This window comes from Oncorhynchus tshawytscha, linkage group LG08 (assembly GCF_018296145.1).
Source record: "Oncorhynchus tshawytscha isolate Ot180627B linkage group LG08, Otsh_v2.0, whole genome shotgun sequence".
NCBI lineage: Eukaryota > Metazoa > Chordata > Actinopteri > Salmoniformes > Salmonidae > Oncorhynchus > Oncorhynchus tshawytscha.
Window position 1 is genome coordinate 15,001,892 of NC_056436.1, and position 17,411 is coordinate 15,019,302.

At 41.7% G+C, this 17,411-nt stretch overlaps 1 protein-coding gene across 1 annotated transcript; it reads left to right on the top strand.

The window, feature by feature from the left end:
- Positions 1–284: 284 nt before the first annotated feature.
- eif2s1a (eukaryotic translation initiation factor 2, subunit 1 alpha a) lies at positions 285–4,579 on the top strand. Its single transcript, XM_024430437.2, has 8 exons — positions 285–438; positions 1,012–1,260; positions 1,356–1,435; positions 1,701–1,852; positions 2,073–2,179; positions 2,319–2,416; positions 2,630–2,773; positions 3,380–4,579. Exons 2-8 carry the CDS (start codon positions 1,020–1,022, stop codon positions 3,503–3,505), a joined length of 948 nt encoding a protein of 315 aa, XP_024286205.1. The 5' UTR covers positions 285–438; positions 1,012–1,019; the 3' UTR covers positions 3,506–4,579.
- The last annotated feature ends 12,832 nt before the right edge of the window (positions 4,580–17,411 follow it).

The following is a 17,411-nucleotide window of genomic DNA, read 5'->3' on the forward strand; positions in this document are numbered from 1 at the left end:
TGTGATACAGCCTGGGTGTCTAGTGACGCCTCTAGCACTGAGATGCAGTGGCTTAGACTGATGCACCACTCGGGAGCCCCTTTCTGAATCATGTTCATGCCATTTTTATTGTGTAATACTGTATGTAAGTGGTCAACTCAATGTGAAAGAGTAATCGATCTACCAGTATGTCCAGTATTTATTAACTTGCTTCAAAACACTCAGAGCGACACCTTGTGGGGAAAAAGAGAACTACTAATTTAAGTGGAAACACTATCAGAAAAAAAATGTTTTTGAAGGTTTCTATTTCCGCTTCCGGGTCAGATCGCATGTTCACGCATGCTGATGAAATAGTTGAATTCGATCTTTGAAATTGTTACTTTTTGAAATTACAATTTTAATGTAACAACTTAAGGATATAGTTCAATTTCAAGATTTGGATATATCTGTAGCTATAAGGTGAGTACTTAACGTCTGAGTGTTATGTTCTGAATGAATGAATAACTGTTGATGAAAGCATGAGACTCAGCAAAGCAGCGTTAGCTAGCTAGCATATTTATCTGGCTATCCTATCCAGCTGATCCTCTTCTATACATTATCAGTAGCTAGCTGATGGGGCTAACTAACAAATAATACCAAAAAATGTAGCTGAACTAGAAGTTAACTAACGTTAGCTAAAAAAACTTGTAGCTGAACTAGAAGCTAGCTAACTAACGTTAACTTGCTTGCTACTGTAGTTAGCAACCCTTACTATAAGGTTGCTAGCTACAGTAGCAAGCAAGTTGTCCTTATACAAGTTAACATATGCTCATCCTTTAGTTAGCTAGCTTCTAGGCCAGCTACAAGTTCTATGATAATTTGCTGTATAACGTTAATGGTCTGCCTCTTTCAAGCATTACCGCCTGTGCCATAAAGGTCCAGACCTCAGAGATGGCATAATGACATAGGGTAGTGGCTACAGGCAGAATGAGAATACAATAACTAGCTACTATCCTCTGCAATATACTTTATGGTATCCTCTCGTCCACACAGAGTGAAGAATGCCGTCATTCAGCTGTAGATTCTACCAGCACAGGTTTCCAGAGGTGGAAGATGTGGTGATGGTCAACGTGCGCTCCATCGCAGAGATGGGCGCCTACGTTAGCCTGTTAGAGTACAACAACATCGAAGGCATGATCCTGCTGAGCGAGTTGTCTCGCAGACGTATCCGCTCCATCAACAAACTCATCAGGATTGGACGCAACGAGTGTGTGGTCGTCATCCGAGTGGACAAGGAGAAAGGTGAGAGGAAGAGTCCTGTCTATGTGGATGTGATGGCTTGTTTTGTAGCCTGGTCCCAAGGATTGATGGTTCATTTCCCTACTCTCTCTCTCTAGGTTATATTGATCTGTCCAAGAGAAGAGTTTCACCCGAGGAGGCAATCAAGTGTGAAGACAAATTCACCAAATCCAAAACGGTATGTTGTCTAAGTCCTCACGTCTCCATGTTCATAGTGTAATACCTCTACCAGCTAGTACAATGTCATCTTTTGCCTTTGGCTGAAAATGCAGAAGGGCTGGTTATGTTAAATTATAGTACTTTTAAATGTGTTGTCAAATTATATATATATGTACTCAAATATTTTTGCCGGTAAACCTAGACCTGTGTCTTCTGTCATGAGTGACTTTGGGTCTTTGAAATAGTAATATCAATAATATTACATATTTATATTGCTATGACAGGTGTACAGCATATTGAGGCATGTGGCTGAGGTTCTGGAGTACACTAAGGAGGAGCAGCTGGAGAGCCTGTTCACGCGCACTGCCTGGGTGTTTGATGAGAAGTACAAGAGGCCTGGATACGGAGCCTATGATGTCTTCAAACAGGCTGTGGCGTGAGTACTGACATCCTGGTCAGGGTTGGTGGAGGGGATTCTCTTGTTGAGATCCACAAAATTATTTCCTAGTTCCAATGTGTTGAAAACAGTGAAGTTCTGTAACTAGAAATGGAAGAAAATGGTTCTAGAGCAGATCCACACCAATAGTCATATTATTTGGCTATTGCACTGGATGTCCCAGGGTTGAATGTGTTAATATGTCTGTTTTGGCCCACAGGGACCCAGCCATTTTAGATTGTCTGGACCTGACAGAGGAGGAGAAGGCTGTGCTCATTGACAACATCAACAGAAGACTAACACCACAGGCTGTCAAAATCAGAGCAGGTATGCACATGCTGTACAGTACACCTAAAGCTTACCTGTCTACTTGTACATCATTTACATAGCAGTAGCTTGATGAGTTTTGATATAGTATGATAGAATAATATTTTATTCTAACATATTACTAACACGTCTCCCTCAGACATTGAGGTGGCCTGCTATGGCTACGAAGGCATTGATGCTGTCAAAGAAGCATTGAGGGCGGGGCTAGGCTGCTCCACAGAGGCCATGCCCATCAAGGTCAATAACAACAACAAACACCCCTCAACAGTCTGTTTTTCTGAACCCAGATTAGACATAGTATAGTCCTACACTAAAAAAGCATTAATTAAAAGTGACTTCTAGTCCAAGACTGGGCTTAATCTGTGTCCGGGAAAACGTCTGTGTATCACAACAACATAGTCCAACACATGATTTATCCCTTATAAACCTGTGTCTTCTGCTCTCTGACAGATTAATCTGATAGCGCCGCCGCGCTATGTCATGACTACCACCACGCTGGAGCGCACGGAGGGTCTCTCTGTCCTCAACCAGGCCATGGCTGCCATCAAAGAGAAGATCGAGGAGAAGAGAGGAGTCTTCAACATCCAGATGGACGTCAGTGCAATAGGATGCAACTTTATTGTCCAATTTGCAGCTGAAATATTTTTTGCTGTCTTTTGATGCTACAGGAAGAGAGGGGAAATGGGAAAGACCAAGCTTGGTTGGGGTGGGGTGGGGTGGTGGAGGTTTCATGGAAACGTTCTTGAAAACCCCTGCCATACAGTTGTGGCCAAACATACTGTCACTCTTGTACTTTTCATAAATAATAATCTATTTCTTCTAAAATAATTTGAAATTGAAAAAAATTGGTTGTCGCAACATCTTATTGGCTTTTCAACATTGCAGAACCAATTTAATTGTAAACCAAATTTTACAATTTGAAATTGAGAAAATAAAAACATGGCATGGGCAAAATTATTGTCACCCCGGAGATAGTACTTGTTTTCAATTTCAACTTGTTTGAAAATAAATAGCGAATTATTTAAGAAAACTACAAGAGTGCTGATATATTTGGCCACAACTGTATGTAATAAATACATTGGAAATCTTACTTACCAGAGATACCACATTAAAACAGCATTAAAAATGGCAAGAAGGTTCAGGACATGGTGCATTTAATGTCATTTTGTTTGTCTTCCTGTGTGTTGTCTTCCCCTCCAGGCAAAGGTTGTGACAGACACCGATGAGACAGAGCTGGCACGCCAGCTGGAGCGACTGGAGAGAGAGAACGCTGAGGTGGACGGAGATGATGAGGATGGAGAGATGGAGGCCAAGGCAGAGGACTAAACTAGAGGAAAAACAGACGGATTGGATACAACGACAAGACCAATTATACACAGTCCAGGGCCCGTATTAGTAAAGCATCTCTGAGTAGGAGTGCTGATCTAGGATCAGGTCCTCCATGTCAATGTTATTCATTATGATCTTAAAAGGCTAAACTGATCCTAGATCACCAATCCTACTTTGAGATGTTTCATGAATACAGGCCCCAACAAACTTTAATTTCAAATCAAATCGTGCATTCTAGAACGTCTCTCCAACTGAACACGAGCCTCTGTTGGTCAGTACCAGGGACCCTCAGGAAGACTGAACCAGAGAGACGGCTACAGGTGCTAACTATCATACTGCCAAACACAGAACTGGGAAATGCCCCTGTCATTCTCCCAATGGACAAAATAAACACAATCATATTATCACTGAACCCTAGCTGTTTGAATTGCGTCCCAAAGGTGAACAGTGTGGTCGGTTGGGTTAGGTTTAGCCTGCTTGTTCAATGTGTTTGTGCTGTAGCCAACTCCTCTGTGTGGAAGTGAGGATACAATAGAGAATAGGACCAGGTTTGGTGGGGTGGTCATCTCGTGTAGACTGACTATGTAAACATAAACATCTGACCAAATGACTCCAGATTTTTGCTCTGGGTTAACTGAGATTAGTGGGGTGGTGACTTGGTCCCATACTTAATGATCTGTAGCCAACTCTTTGTTACACATACAGGATGAGACCAGGGTAGAGTGAGTAGAGGTTCACTTGAAGATAGATTCTGGGAATATCATTTGTTATTAGATATGCATATCAAGCAAATAAGGACATTTTTTTAGGATTGAGGCGTTTTGAAAGTGGCCTTGTCTTTCTCCCCCAACTCCATGTAAGGACAATGGTTTTCTGGTCTTTTTCCACCTCACTCTTTTTCAAGTAAAATGTTTGAAAGAAAAGGAGATGTATACTGCTCATCCTGGACTTGCATGGATCTTATAAGGATGCATTTGTAAGGCTATTTTAAGAGTTTACTCTGGGTTCATTTATATGTTTACAGGGCTACATTCTTCACATAACATTAAACAAATGATTATTTTTGTTGAATATTTTCAAATTAATTTCTTGTCTGGTTAGAAGTGATTGAAAGTGACATCCACCTAAATGTGAGATGCATTTGTAGTTTGTCTGCACTACAAATCCAATTTCTTGTTAGCAATTGGTGGTAGTTGCCGTGTTCACGTCGTGTCGGGAACTTGCTTACTCGTAGAACAATGATACTCGAGTTTCCCACATGGAAAGTATCAGAATCAACCAATAGGAAGCTCTATGCAAATAACCTAGGTTTATCTCAAAGGCCCCAAATTTCTGTTAATGCCACATTCACGTCATGTCTGTCCATGTGAGGATACAGCAATAAGCAGACTGTCTGCCTTCCTGCCTTTGGGACAACAACTCCCATTGTTAGTGCATAGACAAGACCATCTCGTCATTATAGTATCTCTGGTTAGGCTAAGCTAGCCACGCATCTGTAGCAAAACTGCTATTGAAGGTTTTAAATGTTTAATTGACAAACTAAAGCCAAATGAATTAACAGTAGCGACAACATTGCTAGCTAGTAAGCACCCTCTTGGAGGCGGTAAACTATGGAGCTTCGTGGACCTTCAATCAATTGTATATTTCTCTCCCCTTCCAATACGCCTAGATCTTCGTGGATGAGCCTCTGGTGGCGCCCAACCCAATACCTCATCAACATGTCGGGCATCCCGGGAGCAGTGGGGGAAGCTATAGGAGGACAAGCTCATTGTGATGAGTGGAATATAATAAATTGAAAGGTATCAAACCTATGGAAACCACTTTTCTCACCTTTCCATTGATTCCATTCCAGCCATTACAATGAGTCCATCCTATTGCTCCTCCCACCAACCTCTGCCTGGGAGGCATTCCCAACCAAATACCTCAACATGGCAGCCATCATGCTGGGAGGCCTGCTGATGTTCCCAACCCAATGGTTGCGTGCCACGTCATCAAGTAGCCATTATTTACTATTCTACACCTAGGGTTAACCCACTATAAAAGAGATTCTTCCAAATTGAACTATTCCAGGCATTTGTATATATAAATTCCACTTGTACTTAATCAAATGCCTTTTCAAAGTCAGCTATGAATACCAGAACAGGTTTCCCTGATTTTTCACTGTTCTATTGTTTCCAGTACTTCTCTTATATTATCTCCAATGTATCGTCCATGAAAAACACTTGTCTGATTAGGATGAATGATATATGACAATATATATGATATATGAATTTTTGCATTACAACACTGAAGTGGGGTCTCCAAAAAAATGTATGGACTCTTTATATTTACCACTTGGGTCCTGTTTCTTGTTGAGTATCTGATAATCTATGATTTATGTAGGAGTGGTTAAAACATGCTAATAACGGTCCTCTGAGTACATCAAAATGTTTAATACATGGCGTTCTGAAAGTATTCAGACCTTGACTTTTTCCACATTTTGTTATATTACCACCTTATTCTAAAATGGATGACATTATTTACAATCCAAATCATGTCCAATCAATAGAATGTACCACTGGTGGACTCCAATCAAGTTTTAGAAACATCTTAAGGATGATAAATTGTAACAGGATGCACCTGAACTCAATATCGAGTCTCACAGCAAAGGGTCTGGATACTTATGTAAATGTGTGTTGTTTTTTAATACATTTTCACACATTCTAAAAACATGTTTTTGCTAGGTCATTATGGGTTATTGTGTGTAGATTGAGGGACAAAAACGATTTAATCCATTTTAGTACAAGGCTGTAACGTAACAAAATGTGGAAAAGGTCTAGGTATCTGAATACTTTCCGAATGCACTGTATACCTCAATTTTGGCTTTACATGAGTCTTTCGGTACAGCTGTTAATTTTACATTATTCATAGAAAAAAATACCTTACAATTAACTTCGGTTAGTGGAGATGGAGACCGAAATGAAAACATCTGCTTAAAGTACTTTGCTTCCTCTTCCTAAATATTGTTTGGTGTATCATGGGGTGACTGACATTTTGGTAGCATTTCTATGTTGAAGATTTTTTTTAAATACATAAAAAATTGGTGCATTTCTAACAATATTCCATCCAGGTAACTTTATTTTTTATAATATTTTACACTTTATCTTTCTTGAATATGTTCTTTTTGTTTTTCCTCTCACTTATTCTGTGCCTCTGGTACAGTTTTTATTGCTAACTATCTGTACTGTTAGTCTCTCTATTTCCTTTGTTAATATGAACTCTTTTGACCTAAATGGCTTTTTATAGATGAGTACTGATTGCACGGCCTCTAAATGCACATTTAAGTGTCCCATACAATTAGGGGATCTGCTGTACCTATTTGATGTCGGAAAAGTCAATTATAATTTCTCCTGTCCTGGTTAAAAACAAGTTGTCATCCAATATCCTCGCCCATGTGAAAATTCTGTAAGAGTAATGTATATGCCAATTATTTGAGGGTCCGACCGCATTCTGTCCTCTATCAACACTTTTTAACTTTTGGTGCCATCGAGAATGACATAAGAAAGTAGCCAAGGTGACTAGCTTGACTGAGCTTCCACCATGTATATTTTACCAGGTCAGGGTATTTAAGGCTCCATATTTCCACTAGTTCCAACATATCCACGATAATCGGGATTTCCTTAAGAGCATGAGGCTGATAGGTTGTTGTGTGATTTCCTTAAGAGACATGAGGCTGATAGGTTGTAGTGTGATTTCCTTAAGAGACATGAGGGTGATAGGTTGTAGTGTGATTTCCTTAAGAGCATGAGGCTGATAGGTTGTAGTGTGATTTCCTTACGAGCATGAGGCTGATAGGTTGTAGTGGGATTTCCTTAAGTGCATGAGGCTGATAGTTTGTAGTGGGATTTCCTTAAGAGCATGAGGGTGATAGGTTGTAGTGTGATTTCCTTAAGAGCATGAGGGTGATAGGTTGTAGTAGGGATTTTCTTTACGGTCCATTGACTTTAAAGAAAATATAACCATATAATCTCCCACCATAATAATAGAGTATTGTATTGCTTGTAGGTTTGATAAATTATCATATATATTTTTGATGATCTGTTTGGACAATTTGCACATTCAGATCAAAATTAATATCATCACACCTTTTTAAATTTCTTTGCCCATGGGAGAAATATATCCCCCCAACATTTTTCATATGTTCCGACATACGCTGAAGACTTGTTAACTGCTTTTCCTTCACTCTGGTCCAACTCATCCCAAACCATCTCAATTGAGTTGAGGTCAGGTGATTGTGGAGGGCAGGTAATTGTCCTGTTGAAAAACAAATGATAGTCCCACTAAGCACAAACCAGATGGGATGGCGTATCACTGCAGAATGCTGTGGTAGCCATGCTGGTTAAGTGTGCCTTGAACTCTAAATAAATCACAGACAGTGTCACCACGGTGGGGAACCACACATGCAGAGATCATCCGTTCATCTCCTCTGCGTCTCACAAAGACACTGCGGTTGGAACCAAAAATCTAAAATGTGGACTCATCAGACCAAAGGACAGATTTCTACCAGTCTAATGTCCGTTGCTCGTGTTTCTTGGCCCAAGCGAGTCTTTTTTTTATTGGTGTCCTTTTCGTAGTGGTTTCTTTGCAGCAATTCGACCACGAAGGTCTGATACACGCAGCTCTGATGCACCTGTCCTGACCTCGCCTTCTGTGTGATAGCAGGGTGAACAGTCCATGGCTCAGGTGGCTGAGGTTCTTGATGATCTTCTTGGCCTTCCTGTGACATCGGGTTCTGTAGATGTCCCGAAGAACAATCAGTGTACATGAAGGGGAGCAGACAGGTTAAAGAAGGATTTCTATTGAGACATGTATTATGTATGTGTGCCATTCAGAGGGTGAATGGGCAAGACAAAATATTTAAGTTCCTTTGAACGGGGTAGGTGCCAGGTGCACCGGTTTCTGTCAAGAACTGCAGTGCTGGTGGGTTTTTCACACTCAACATTTTCTTGTGTGTATCAAGAATGCTCCACCACCCAAAGGACATCCAGCCAACTTGACACAACTGTGTGAAGCATTGGAGTCAACATGGGCCAGCTTCCCTGTAGAACGCTTTCAACATCTTGTAGAGTCCATGCCCAGACTAATTTAGGCTGTTCTGAGGGCAAAAGGGGGTGCAACTCAATATTAGGAAGGTGTTCTTAATATTTTGTACACTGTGTATAAGGATGCGTCCCAAATGCCACCCTATTCCATATATTATGCACTATTACTACAGGGCAATAGTGTCATTTGGGATTGAGACTGGGCAATCTGGTAATGAGTCCTACTGAGTAGGTACATGTTCTTTTGTTTCTTTATTGGTTAACCGGACCGTTGTTCATCATGTGACTCGTTGTTGGTTATCAGGCCTACAACCGTGGTGTCGTTAGCAACTTACCCGTACCTTAACCCTAACCTAATTGTAACCATAATTATTTTCTAATCTTTTTGTTCCACTCTTCCAACCAGCAAAATAAAGTTCTGAACCGGTTTGTACACCCAATAAGTAACAGTTTATATTGCTCCTTTCTGTTCCTTTTTAACCCTCTGAAACCATTTTTTTTTTTACATTTACCTCAACATTAAATTACTTCAACAATCAGAGCGGCTATAGCAGCTTGGAGCGAGTAAGCGATTTAATCTGTACAGGAAAGTCGTTAAGAGCCAATTGTATTTTGCTGTAAAAGCATGGTTAAATCATAATGAAAGACAAACGCAGTGTAGGGCACGAGATGCAACTGATATTTTGCGAGAGAGGATGGAAGAACCTTGCCTTGAAGAGCTGGACATCTTGTTATGACATGCATTATCTGAATTAGGCCCACGTCATTTTACCTATAGAGGAGCGGCTTCCATGGAGGAACTTTGAATGTCTTTGTACTTCCAAGTTGGTTTAAAGCATTAGACCTCTCACTAAAGGCTTCAGTCCTACAAAAGCTATACTTAAATTGGATCAAATCAAATTGTATTTGTCACATGCGGCAGGTAGCCTAGTGGTTAGAGCGTTGGGACAGTAATCAAAAGGTTGCTAGATTGAATCCCGGGAAAAATCTGTTGTTCTGCGCCTGAACAAGGCAGTTAACCCACTGTTCCTAGCCCGTCATTGTAAATATGAGTTTGTTCTTATTTAACTGACTTGCCTAGTTAAATAAATGAATTTTTAAAAACAGTGAAATGATTACTTACAAACACTTAACCAAATATGCAGGTGTAAGATTAAAATTAAATAAATAAACGTAACAAATAATTAAAGAACAACAGTAAAATAACAATAGCGAGGCTTTATACAGGGGTTACAGGTAATTGGGGGGGGCAATGCAAATAGTCTGGGTAGCCATTTGATTAGAAGTTCAGGAGTCTCATGGCTTTGGGGTAGAAGCTGTTTAGAGGACTCTTGGACCTAGACTTGATGCTCCTCTTGCCGTGCGCAAGCAGAGGGAACAGTCTATGACTAAGGTAGCTGGAGTCTTTGACAATTTTTAGGGCCTTCCTCTGACACCGGGTGGTATAGAGGTCCTGGATTACAGGAAGCAAGGCCCCAGTGATGTATTGGGCCATACACACTACCCTCTGTTGTGCCTTGCGGTCGGAGGCCGAGCAGTTGCCATACCAGGTAGTGATACAACCAGTCAGGATGCTCTCGATGTTGCAGCCATAGAACCTTTTGAGGATCTGAGGACCCATGCCAAATCTTTTCAGTCTCCTGAGGGGGAATAGGTTTTGTCGTGCCCTCATCACGACTGTCTTGGTGTGCTTGGACCATCTTTGTTGGTGATGTGGACACCAAGGAACTTGAAGCTCTCAACCTGCTTCACTACAGCCTCGTCAATGAGAATGGGGGCATGCTCCGTCCTCCTTTTTCTGTAGTCCACAATCATCTCCTTGTCTTGATCATGTTGAGGGAGAGGTTGTTGTCCTGACACCACACAGCCAGGTCTCATGCCTCCTCCCTCTAGGTTGTCTCTTTGTTGTCAGTGATCAGGCTTACAGCTGTTGTCATCGGCAAACTTAATGATGGTGTTGGAGTTGTGCCTGGCCATACAGTCATGAGTGAACAGGGAATACAGGAGGGGTCTGAGCACACACCTCTGAGGGGCCCCCATATTAAGGATCAGCATGGCGGATGTGTTGCCTACCCTTACCACCTGGGGCTGCCCATCAGGAAGTCCAGGATCCTTAGCTTAGTGAAGTGCTTTGAGGGCACTATGGTGTTGAACGCTGAGCTGTCGTCAATGAATAGAATTCTCACATAGATGTTACTTTTGTCCAGGTTGGAAAGGGCAGTGTGGAGTGCAATAGAGATTGCATCATCTGTGGATCTGTTGGGGTGATATGCAAATTGGAGTGGGTCTAGGGTTTCTGGGATAATGGTGTTGTTGTGAGCCATGACCAGCCTTTCAAAGCACTACCTAGCTACAGAAGTGAGTGCTACGGGTTGGTAGTCATTTAGGCAGGTTACCTTAGTGTTCTTGGGCACAGGGACTATGGTGGTCTGCTTGAAACATGTTGGTATTACAGACTCAGACAGGGAGAGGTTGAAAATGTCAGTGAAGACACTTGCCAGTTGGTCAGCGCATGCTTGTAGAACACGTCCTGATAATCTGTCTCACCCTGCGACCTTGTGAATGTTGACCTGTATAAACGTCTTACTCACATCAGCTAGTTGTTCGGAACAGCTGATGCTCTCATGCATGATTCAGCGTTACTTTCCTCGAAGCAAGCATAGAAGTAATTTATCTTGTCTGGTAGGCTCGTGTCTCTGGCAGCTTGCGGCTGTGCTTCCCTTTGTAGTCTGTAATAGTTTGAAAGCCCTGCCACATCCGACGAGCATCCGAGCCGGTGTAGTACGATTCAGTCTTAGTCTTGTATTGACAATTTGCCTGTTCGGTTCATCGGAGGGCATAGCAGGATTTCTTATAAGCTTCCGGGTTAGAGTCCCACTCCTTTAACTCTGTGCGGATGTTTCCTGTAATCCATGGCTTCTGGTTGGGGTATGTACAAACGGTCACTGTGGGGATGATGTCATCGATGCCTTTATTGATGAATCCAGTGACTGATGTGGTGTACTCCTCAATGCCTTTGGAAGAATACCGGAACATATTCCAGTCTGTGCTAGAAAAACAGTCCTGTAGATAAGCATCTGCTTCATCTGACCAAATCTGAATGGGTTTTCTAGCAGATTAGTGTTTCTCTTTATTCAAATTTCAACCTCTCACTTTTGATTTTTTGAAAATGAAATAGTCTCCAAAATATTGCTATTTTTAAAGGAAGCCATAGAAAGTTAGCTGCAATTTAAGTTTAATACTTAAGAAAAGACTAAAAAAAATGGCAGTTAAACTCAAATATACTAATTGATAAAACAAAACATTATATTTGGATTTAACAAAATATATGTTTGTAAATGATATCATAAATTGGACTGGTGGAGATGTCTCACATGCAGCAAACAAAAATATATGGCAATGTATGCTCTATCCAAAATTACAAACTGCAAAAATGGAAGAGGCAAGTGGAAGGGGGAGAAAGTAAGGAACTTGACTATCGGCCTTGCATTAAAGACCAACATTGTTAAAGAAAATTGTGATTAATAAAAAGTATAGCATTTATATTTAAGGACCAAAAAATTGACAGCTGTGCCATACAGATTGCAAATAGTTTTTTGATGTAGCGATTCCATGGCATATGGTTTATGAACTGATACACAAAATGACGCCGTTTTTTTCAATTTAAATGATACAACATTCTTGCAACCAATATAAACTCAGCAACAACAAAAAAATCAACGATAATTCGTAAAATTCTAAATATCTTCAGAGATCTTCATTGTAAAGGGTTTGAACACTGTTTCCCATGCTTGTTTAATGAACCATAAACAATTAATGAACAAGCACCTGTGGAACGGTAGTTAAGACACTAACAGCTTACAGACAGTAGGCAATTAAGGTCACAGTTATGAAAACTTAGGACACTAAAGAGGCCTTTCTACTGACTCTGAAAAACACCAAAAGAAAGATGCCCAGGGTCCCTGCTCATCTGCATGAATGTGCCTTTGCAAGGAGGCATGAGGACTGGAGATGTGGCCAGGGCAATAAATTGCAATGTCCATACTGAGACACCTAAGACAGCGCTACAGGGAGACAGGACGGACAGCTGATCGTCCTCGCAGTGGCAGACCACGCGTAACTCCACTTGCACAGGATCGGTACTTCCGAACATCACACCTGCAGGACAGGTACAGGATGGCAACAACAACTTCCTGAGTTACACCAGGAACGCACAATCCCTCCATCAGTGCTCAGACTGTCCGTTATAGGCTGAGAGAACCTGGACTGATGGCTTGTTGGCCTGTTTCAAGGCATGTCCTCACCAGACATCACCGTCAACAACGTCGCCTATGGGCACAAACCCACCGTCGCTGGACCAGACAGGACTGGCAAAAAGTGCTCTTCACTGACGAGTCGTGGTTTTGTCTCACCAGGGGTGATGGTCGGATTTGCGTTTATCGTCGAAAGAATGAGCGTTACTCCGAGGCCTGTACTCTGGAGCTGAATCAATTTGGAGGTGGAGGGTCCGTCATGGTCTGGGGCGGTGTGTCACAGCATCATCGGACTGAACTTGTTGTCATTGCAGGTGTCGTGTCTTTGGCATCATTAAAGTGAAGACTGTTATTTTGTCAAATCAATTCTCTGTATTTATTATTACGTGATTAAACTAATCATGTAAATGTAATTAACTAGGAAGTCGGGGCACCAAGGAAAATCTTCAGATTACACAGTTAATTTTCCTAATATAACTCTTCAGATATTTTAATATCTGATCAATTAGTCTTCAATTTAATGAAATATTCTTTACCTCACGTTAGTCTCGTTCCAAACGTCGTAAATTGTTGGTTATCTGCACGAACCCAGCCTTTACTATGACTCATTCATACATCAATTGTCTTAATAATTTATTTACTAACTAACTAAATAATCACAGAAATGCATAAACAAACAAACAGTCGATATGGTTACAAGGAAATGAGGTTCCCTAGTGGGATAAGCCAATTTGACGGCTTGGCGGACAAAGGGAAGTGGGTGTGGACTGAGAAGAGCGGGAACGACAAAAAAAGAGTCACTACACAGTTGATAATTATATTAATTGAAATGCTAATCCTTTGCACATGAATGCTCACTCATTTGGAAATAATTGCAATCAATATATATATTTACGCTCAGTGTCGTCATGATTTCTGTTGGAATCGTCCGTCTTTCTGTTGGAAAGTTAATCCAAGGGTCTCTCTGCTTCCTTGGAGTGTTTCGTGGTTAGAATGGATACTTCAGAGTACCATTCAGAAATGTTCTTATAGAATAGTTGTTTTGGCGGTTGTTGGTCTTCGCATGTCAGGTTGACATAATTTCTAGCTGCAGACTAGTAATTAGTATCAAAGATTTGCTCTTATTCTGTCGGAATCGATAGTCTTAGAGTTGAACCATTTCCACCCGTGTAGCCAATGCTCCACGTGGTATGGTTAGGAATTCAACAACCATTACAACCTTAGCTTATACTGAGGTTTTTGTTGTCTCTACTCATCCTTCGCCCCCTCAGCTGACCGAGGTATGCGTGGTCTCAAGAGGATTTCTTCAGGTGGGGGTTTTATTCCTAACAGTAGAAAAGGGCTGTCCCATGAGCCAGATCATGTCGGGTGCTCATGGAGGCGGGCCAATGACTTAGTTAAACTTTAAAGGGAATACAATTCCCTCACATTAACAGTTTAAAATCACATAATAATTAAATAATTTCAAAAATAGTTTCATCTTAACTCATTCATTATATACAATAACTAGGCACAAACCTCATAACAGAGGCTCCTGTATAAACAGAGTTATGGTAATGTGGCTGGCTGTATTGTCTTTCATGAGGTCACAAACATGAAACGAAACGGACCGGGTCGTAGCTGGCTTCTCCACCGACCGTTTACACATTCTCCAAAACATGGATATTGTTCAGTTCTCAAGTTCTGTGATGTAGAAGTTCCTTTGTTCCCTCTCTGTCTCTTTCTGAGAGTCTCCTCCAGGAATTTACGACCTGAGATAACAGAACCTGGGTGTTGGAGGGAGAGAGGGGGAAGCCACTCGCTATACCCGAAGAGGGTCACATCATGACACAGGCAAATGTGGTGCCTTTCCTGCAGGCTCGTCCTGATATGACCCTCCAGAAAGACAATGCCACCAGCCGTAATGCTTGTTCTGTGCATGATTTCCTGCAAAACAGGAATGTCAGTGTTCTGTCATGGCCAGTCGAAGAGCCAGGACTTCAATCCCGTTAAGCACATCCGGGACCTGTTGGATCGGAGGGTGAGGGCTAGGGCCATTCCCCCCAGAAATGTCCAGAATCTTGCAGGTGCCTTGTTGGAAGAGTGGGGTAACAAGTGGGGTAACATCTCACAGCAGAACTGGCACAGCAGAACTGGCAAATCTGGTGCAGTCCATGAGGAGGAGATGCACTGCAGTACTTAATGCAGCTGGTGGCCACACCACATACTGACTGTTACTTTTGATTTTGACCCCACATTCGTTCAGGGACACATTATTCCATTTCTGCTAGTGACATGTCTGTGGAACTTGTTCAGTTTATGTCTCAGTTGTTGAATCTTATGTTCATACAGTACAAATATTTACACATGTTAAGTTTGTTGAAAATAAACGCAGTTGACAGTGAGATGACGTTTCTTTTTTTGCTGAGTTTATATGGGGGATACAACCATCCCAGCTCTGCAGAATTTGCTGCAAAGTGACAGAATCATTAGGTCATTTGTTTTGGTACTGTCCAAATTTAGGAATGGCTGAAGAATTGCAATTTACCTGGAGCTAACTTTGCAAATAGCACTGCTGGGTGATTTGAAAAGTCATAGTCAATAGATCAATAATAAAATAATACTCTTAGCAAATATGTTCATATTTCATTTACCATCTGTAGAAACTATGAGCAACACCACAGCACAGTTGAAAAATACCTCCGCACGAAGGCGGAGGTAGCGGGGTTGTTGCCCTCCTACGGCCTCCTCCACGTCTCCTGATGTACTGTTCTGTCTCCTGGTAGCGCCTCCATGCTCTGAACACTACGCTGACAGACACAGCAAACCTTCTTGCCACAGCTCGCATTGATGTGCCATCCTGGATGAGCTGCACTACCTGAGCCACTTGTGGGGGTTGTAGACTCCGTCTCATGCTACCACTAGAGTGAAAGCACCGCCAGCATTCAAAAGTGACCAAAACATCAGCCAGGAAGCATAGGAACTGAGAAGTGGTCTGTGGTCACCACCTGCAGAACCACTCCTTTATTGGGGGTGTCTTGCTAATTACCTATAATTTCCACCTGTTGTCTACTCCATTTGCACAACAGCATGTGAAATTTATTGTCAATCAGTGTTGCTTCCTAAGTGGACAGTTTGATTTCACAGAAGTGTGATTGACTTGGAGTTACATTGTGTTGTTTGTGTTCCCTTTATTTTTTTGAGTAGTGTATTTTACATTTTTGAATGACCTAGTCAAAGTCCAGACCTAATCCCAATTGAGATGTTGTGGCAGGACTTGAAACGAGCAGTTCGTACTTGAAACCCCACAATTGTCGCTGAGTTAAAACAGTTTGCATGCAAGAGTGGGCCAAAATTCCTCCACAGAGATGTGAGAGACTGATCAACAACTACAGGAAGCATTTGGTTGCAGTCATTTCAGCTAAAGGTGGCACAACCAGTTATTGAGCATAAGGGGGTAATTACTTTTTCCCACAGGAGAATTGAGTTCTGCAGAAGTATCCATTTTTTGTGTCATTTGTAAACACAGGTTCCCTTTATCTAATATTATGTTTTGGTTGATAACATTCAGTATAAAAAATATGCAAAAATAGAGAAAATCAGAAAGGGGGCAAATCCTTTTTCATGGTACTGTATGTTCCTATCATGTTCTTGGCTCTTTCTAGAACAGCTACCTTGTCCTCGAACCTCAGAAACTTGACCACTATCTGCCTGGGACTGTCACCTGGGCCGGTGGTGGGTTTTCTAGTCATGTGGGTACTCGCCACCTCAATCTTCCTGTGGTCCATCTTCAGTTTCTCAGAGATCATTCACTCACTTTGTCTGAAGACTCCGTCCAGGTCTTGAGGAGATTCTGCAATCCCGTCCACAACAATGTTGTTCTGCCTTGATTGTCTCTTGAGATAATCTGATTTCTCTGTCATTGTTATCATGGATTCACATACAGAACGGATGTCCTCTCTCAATGACTTACAGATTGCTGTCATCTTGCCGTTCTCCTGTTTCAACTCATCGAGCTGACCCTGGGAGAACTGCAAACTGTTCTTCATGTCCTGGACCTCTCTGGTCAGGTCGTCCATTATTTTATTAGTTGGCTCCACCAGTATTTGGACACAACACTTGAAGATATTTTCTTGTTGTTGTAACAACTGCTTATAGAAATATTTGTGTTTGTTTAAAAGATCCTTCACCTGTAATAGAGAGACACCACTGTCCTCAACGGTACTCCCACCGGCTTTGATCTTTGTCATGGTAGCAACGTAGTCTACGCTGTTACTCCTCGCAGATCCAGACAGTGCAGGTCGCAGGGAAGATGGAAACCTCAACAAACAGCAGGGATCTAGACAGTCCCTCGACCAAGGCACTTAACCCTAACCCTAACCCTCCTGTAAGTTGTTTTGGTTAACAGTGTCTGCTAAATGACAATTGTCAAAATATAAATGTAATTGCTCCCTCAGTAGGGAGCTATCAAGGTCAGAGGAAGCATGTTATTGGGCCAGCTTAGCGCCAGGGCCAGAGAAGGCACTGTTTGCTCTGAGTTTGTCTGGGACTACATCAAAAATGTGTACTGTTGGGGGTACTCGAGGACTG

What these genes read in the sequence shown, in the direction of transcription:
- eif2s1a (XM_024430437.2), top strand. Translation starts at nt 1,020, where the DNA reads ATGCCGTCATTCAGCTGTAGATTCTACCAGCACAGGTTTCCAGAGGTG. An exon ending in GGCTGTCAAAATCAGAGCAG is followed by an intron (nt 2,180 to 2,318) that starts GTATGCACATGC and finishes CGTCTCCCTCAG; the next exon opens with ACATTGAGGTGGCCTGCTAT. An exon ending in CAGAGGCCATGCCCATCAAG is followed by an intron (nt 2,417 to 2,629) that starts GTCAATAACAAC and finishes GCTCTCTGACAG; the next exon opens with ATTAATCTGATAGCGCCGCC.